Below are 6405 nucleotides of genomic sequence, written 5' to 3'. Positions count from 1 at the left end.
CCAATCCCAGATGGGTTGCTGCCCTCCGGGTGCCATGGCGGCCATGGACCATAGGAGAAACCCTCCTCCCACCTAGGGAGGAGGCCAAGGAAGAATAAGGAGGAGGGCTCTCTCCCCCTCTCTCCCGGTGGCCCCGGAGCAACCATCGTGACGACGATCTACACCAACAACTTTGCCGCCGTCACCATCAGCTCTCTCCTCCTCTATGTAGTGGTGTAAAACCTCTCTTCTTCGCAGTAATCTCTACTTGAACATGGTGCTTAAAGCTATATATTATTATCCAATGATGTGTGCTATCCTATGATGTTTGGGTAGATTTCTTTTGTCCTATAGGTTAATTGTGACATGATGTTATTAATCTGAATTGTGTGTTGATATGATGTTGTCATAAGGTGCTTTCCGTGAGGCGCACACGTGAAAGATTCATGCTGGAGGGTTTGCAATATGTTCAGGATTCACTCTAGTGGATGTCTAGAGTGACAAAAGCTTACACCCGAGTAAGGGAGTTGTGTACGTATGTTAGTAAAGAGGACTTGATGTTTAATGATATGGTTGGATTTACCTCAATATTTTCTAGTAGTTGGGGATGCTTTCTAGAGGTCCAATCATAAGTTCATATGATCCAAGTACGAAAAGTGTGTTAGCGTATGACTCTCCCTCATTATGTATGATAAGTATCTACCATGTTATATTCAATTGCCTATGGACAATATTTCTCTTGCGTTACACAAAAAGCTTTCTACTACACAGACCCTAAATTTTATTTTCATGTTTTTTATTTCCTTGCAAAACTACCTTTTACACCTACTAAGTACTTCTAGTTTCCTTCTCGTAAAATAATTTCATACTTGTTCTATGTAAAGTAATGTTAGCGTGCGTAGAGTTGTATTAGTGGTCAATAGAACTTGAGAGAATATTAATTCTACCTTTAGCTCCTCGTTGGGTTCGACACTCTTACTTATCGAAAAATGCTACAAACAATGACCTACACTTGTGGGTTATCAAGGGACCACAAATATCAGCAAAAGTGGATGTGTTGACGGTGGGGCTTGGGGCAATGGTGAAACGGCCGAAACTAGGTGGCGTCAACGATGTCGAGGAGGCCGGGGTGGTGTATGTGCAGGGGGGAGTGGATGTTGTGCCACAGATGAACGAGCTAAGGGAGGACATGGGAAGGACAGCGCGGGTTTATGCTACGTGTCCGCGCCGACACGAACCCCACCCAAATTTAGGTCGAAAATGAGTCCACGGAACAAGAAAACTAATCGTCCGTTTACGTTGACGTGTTGGTCGTATTTTCTGTCTGCTTGGATCCAAATGAGAGAAATGCATAGTCGTGTGTATATTGTGCTCGTCCGAGTTTTTGACATTCGACCATGACAAGGAGAAGCCACATATCAAGACATAGGAGTTACTCATATGCAACCCTAAAAAGAGGAGTTAGGGCATCTCCAACGCTAGCCCACATTCTTTCAAATTCGTCCGCGACCGGAGGGATTACTCCGTGGACATGGATATGGGAGCCGACCATTCAACGTTACCCGCACATATTTCAAGTCAGGCTACAATAAAACAGACGAAATTCATCGAAATTCAGGTAGAAAATAGCACAAATCATCTATACATAACATGCAAATAAGTCGGAAATGCAATTCGGCTCCCGGGGCCACAAAAAAAAGTTTGACATGAAAAAAATCAAGACAAAAATTATTTGTGTACTTTGTCACATCCAAATGCTACCTGTAAATTTTAAGGCAAAAAGATAAAACATTTTGGCTTGTGAAAAAAAAACAAATTTAACACCAAAATGTCACCCTAAATTTGTTTTTTAAATTTGTTTTTTTTTCTGACGAAACATTGCTCCTCCTTATGGCACGAAAATTGTCATGCATGTTTGCGACACTAATACAATCATCTACAAAAAAATCAGAATTTTTCAAAATCATTTAATATTTTTTTCGTGTTACTGTTCACCCGGGAGCATATGCTCCCGGGAGCCAAAACATCGCTCGCCAAATAAGTCTAGTACAATAATAGTTCAAATTCAACGAGATTAAACGGATGTCTACCAAGTTTTCCATAAACGGATCATGTCGTACCACACATACTACCGCTTCCGCTTGATCCAACAGTGTATCTACGTAAATGACCGCCCCTCTATTCTGTGGATAGCACGTATGAGCTACATAATGTGTAGAGCAACATTGAGTAAATTTATGTTTCAATCAACAAGTTGATCAATAAGAAGCAAAACTTCAGATCTTCTTCAATGCCGCGTGCAATGGACATCTTGCTTCCAGCCATGCAACCGCATCACAAAACTTGGTGACGGTGGCCCGGATGGCATACCATCAATACGATAACCACTTCAGGTTTCGTTGTTGGATTATATACATGTCGTAGGGGCGCAATGTGCTTTCGCGTGTGAAATGAATATTGCACGCGCTATCAGAAGACCCCCCCCCCCTTCTGTTGCGGCCTACAAACTCCAAAGATACGGCCAATCGCACACTGCACAACAATTCATCCTCCATGATCGAGTACCCCGACACTCTTCGTAGATTAAAAAACGACATGTGGTTTGAAAATAACCTCAATTAAGCTCAATGACGTTTGATCGAACACCTGTCGGGCGTGGTGTCTGCCATGGACTTTGTCAACCGGGGGTGGTGTGTGCCTGGCTACGAACGGGTCTTGGGTGGACGGTAACGTTGTAAAAGGTGAGCGGGCACGTCGATGTTGGTTACGGATGTCGGGCAATGCGTGTATGACGACATAAGAGATACATTGACAGCCTTCATGGAGGAGGAAGCAAGGAGGGAAGGGAAGGATGGGAAGAAAATGGGACCAGGAGGGGAAAGGAGTGCACCGGGGGTGTCGAAATCCTACCTGGCTGTTGTGCGAGCTCCGACAAAGCCCCCTTCTCATTTTGCTACCAATTTTGCAGGAAAATTGCATCCGGACGGGTCTACATACCGATATAGGACCGCGTTAGAAATATGTCTACATCGTGCGGTCTAGACGGATACAGAGGGTTTGGGGGTCGGCGTCGAAGATGGAGAACAGACGTTTGGTTCCCGGGAGGCCTAAATTTTTTAAAAAATCAAAATTTGAAAATCTTAGTTCCAAAAAGTCTGAAAAACAAATATACAACTAAACAAGGATTTGATCTATGTGTGTGTAAAATTTCAGGTCGAAATACTTTAAAACGCGACCTGCATAAAAAATGAGAAATTCATGGTTTGAAATGATGAATAGTAACATATGTTAAAAAGTTTCAGATTTGTCTTTTTTGCACATCCCTCATTTCAACGTATTTTGTTTTGAAAATTTACACACTTATATATTATACCTTCATATATCTATGTTTTTTTCAGAATTTTTAAAATATAAAATACAAATTTTCATGGAATTTGAAGTTTGAATTTAAAGATCTCCATGAAGCTCGGAAGCCAAAAGCAATTTCCGTCGATCCAATACTCCTAAACACGGCACGTGGTACAAAATGACTGGGCAATTATTTTTGCCGAGACTCAAATGAAGTCAGTAAACTGATAAATGGACGAGAGTTTTACAGGCTGAGATGAGGTGGAATGTATCGATTGATGATTAAGATGAAGCGCGCCCACCCCAAAAATCAAGAGAAGAAAGATTAGTGTGAAGAAAGACCAGTCCGTTAAATCTTATAAATTTTTCGGTAAGTCTAGCATTTTTGTAAATGGACACCCAAAAACTCGCTGCACCAGATGCGGAAATTAAAACATGTCACTGCTAGTGCTCGCTCTCAACTACCCGCTGGTCCCTGACGGGCTGACGTGCTCTACGCCTCCACACTCATTATTATTTTTTGTCGCGAGGGCAATGCATCGGTGGAGGTTGCTGCCTGCCATCAACACGGGCCGTGGCGCGGCGTCGACCTCCGTCAGTTATCCTTGGAACAAGTCCAACTCGCGGCCAGGAATCACCGAGCCAGCAGGATACCATCACACCACACCCTGCGATTGACCTTCCTTTAATTTGCTTCTTCTTCAACCAATCAACCATTCTCCATGCCGGCACCACGTCTCTCTCTAATTACTTTGGCTGCTTCTCAGGCTGGGTGAGGGTTTCCCCTAATCTGGCCCATGAGATGTTCACCGGCTGGAGTAAACACCTTTTCTGGGATGTTTTTTGGCAGGAGTAATGCTTAGTCACATGTCAAGTGATGTGCATCATCAGATTCTTGCGCTCCCAGGTACAAGCCAAGCAGACCGGGCGTCCACGCGCCTCGTGCACAAGGCTAGCTGGATCATGGCCACAGCGGCGGCGAGGTTATCCATCGCCTGCCTCAACGTCGCCTTCTTGCTCCTGGCCGCCTTCTTCTGCGTCTCGCGCCCCGCCGTGCCGCGGGATTCGGCGACGCCCATGAACGGCTGGAGCGTCCTCCTTCTCGAGCGTGAGGGGCGCGGCCACGGCCATGGCGGCGGCTGCGACGGTGCTCACCGGCGGCTGGAGGTTAACAAGGACAGGTGCGACTACGCCGCCGCCGCCTCTGCATCGTCATTTGACAGCCGGTGCTACCCACGGGGACGGGGCTACGTCGACTACCTGTACTTGTTCTACTGCGTCTGCGGCGATGAGCACCGGGCCCTTGGGTACGCCGCGATGGCCGCGTGGCTCGCCGTGCTCTTCTACGTCCTGGGCGACACCGCGGCGGTGTACTTCTGCTCCAGCCTCGAAGGCCTCTCGCGGCTCCTCCGCCTGTCCCCGGCGGTGGCCGGCGTCACGCTCCTGTCTCTGGGCAACGGCGCGCCGGACGCGCTCTCCACCATCGCCTCCTTCGCGTCGGGTGGCAGCAGCGGGAAGGGAGCGAGCACCATAGTGGGGCTCAACGGCTTGCTCGGCGGCGCGCTGTTCGTGTCCTCCGCCGTGCTCGGCGTCGTCTGCCTCCACGTCGGCGGCCGCGGCGTTGCCATCGACAGGGGCAGCTTCTTCCGGGACGCGTGCTTCCTCCTCGTCGCCCTCGCCGCCGTGGCCGTTGTCCTTGCCGCGGGCGAGGTCAGCATATGGGGCGCCCTCGCCTTCACCTCCATCTACCTCGTGTACGTCCTCGTCGTCGTCTTCATCCACGGCAAATCGCACGACGGAGAGGCGGAGGCGGCGTGGGTCGAAAACACCAACGCCTCGTCGGAGCTCTGCAACGTCCTGGAGACGGGTTTTTACCCGGACCAAGAACCGCTGCTCCCCGAAACGGCACCCCTCCTGCAGTACTACGCCGGCGAGGGCGATGGCAACGCAACGAAGAAGAGGAGGAGCGTTTTCTGGTCGGCGGTGCGCGTGCTGGAGTTACCTCTGTACCTCCCGCGGCGGCTGACCATACCGGACGCGAGCGAGGAGCGTTGGAGCAAGCTGGCCGCGGTCACCGCGGCGACCCTCTCCCCTGTCTTCCTCTCTTTCCTCTGTAGCCACGCCACCGGGAGCCCGCCTCTCGCCCTCCTCCTCGGCGGCATCGCCGGCCTGTCCCTGGGCCTGCTCGCCTTCCTCAGCACGGAGGCCGATGCCCCGCCGACGAAATTCCTCTCGGCCTGGCTCGCCGGTGGGTTCGTCATGAGCGTGGCTTGGGAGTACGTCATCGCCAACGAACTCCTCTCCCTCATCGTGTCCGTCGGCTTGGTGCTGGGCGTGGATCCGGCGACGCTGGGGCTCACCGTTCTAGCATGGGGCAACTCGCTGGGCGACCTCATCGCCAACGTGGCCGTGGCCATGGCGGCGCGGGGCGGTGGGGCCCAGGTGGCCGTAGCTGGTTGCTACGGCGGGCCGGTGTTCAACGTCCTCGTTGGGCTGGGCCTGTCTCTGTTGCTGTCTTGCTGGGTCGGGTACCCGAAGCCCGTCCCGATACCCTGGGAGCCCAGGCTTTATCAAACGATAGGCTGGGTAACTGTTGGGGTTTTGTGGTCCTTCGTCATGCTTCGAAGAAGGGGCATGAAAGTGGATAGGACGCTAGGCTTTGGGCTCCTGGTCATATACTTGTGCTTCTTGTGTACTACTCCCTCTCTTTTTGTTTAAATGTCAAATTAAAAAAAGTATGGATGGTAGAATATTTTTTGTAGATTGTAAAGTTGTCCAAATAGCATGTTTGTTTTCTAAAAAAATGTGTTTTTCGGTGCTTTATTTTGCATTAGCTGCAACGCATGCATGTGGCCACTAAATGAGCGGGAAGCGCAACATGCGCTGGTCATTTTTTACTGTGCTTTAGAATCTAAAAGGGTGATGAAAAAGAATGAAAATGGACCAGGGACATTGTTTGGTTACAGCAAATTTGCCAACTCGACGGGAGACTACCTGAGAAGCTCTCGCACATAGCATGGTCTGCTGAGGCCGGACCCTCCCCCGCTCTGCGCCGCTGGTCACCCCGGCCGCGGCGGC

The 6405-nt window shown here is 49.8% G+C and overlaps 1 protein-coding gene across 1 annotated transcript; it reads left to right on the top strand.

The window, feature by feature from the left end:
- Nucleotides 1-3714: 3714 nt before the first annotated feature.
- LOC123429488 (cation/calcium exchanger 1-like) lies at nucleotides 3715-6088 on the top strand. The gene has a single exon (XM_045113514.1). It carries the CDS (start codon nucleotides 4183-4185, stop codon nucleotides 6043-6045), a length of 1863 nt encoding a protein of 620 aa, XP_044969449.1. The 5' UTR covers nucleotides 3715-4182; the 3' UTR covers nucleotides 6046-6088.
- Nucleotides 6089-6405: the final 317 nt, after the last annotated feature.

This window comes from Hordeum vulgare, chromosome 2H (genome assembly GCF_904849725.1).
Source record: "Hordeum vulgare subsp. vulgare chromosome 2H, MorexV3_pseudomolecules_assembly, whole genome shotgun sequence".
NCBI lineage: Eukaryota > Viridiplantae > Streptophyta > Magnoliopsida > Poales > Poaceae > Hordeum > Hordeum vulgare.
This window is presented reverse-complemented; position numbering and strand designations above follow the sequence as displayed.

What these genes read in the sequence shown, in the direction of transcription:
- LOC123429488 (XM_045113514.1), top strand. Translation starts at nt 4,183, where the DNA reads ATGCTTAGTCACATGTCAAGTGATGTGCATCATCAGATTCTTGCGCTC.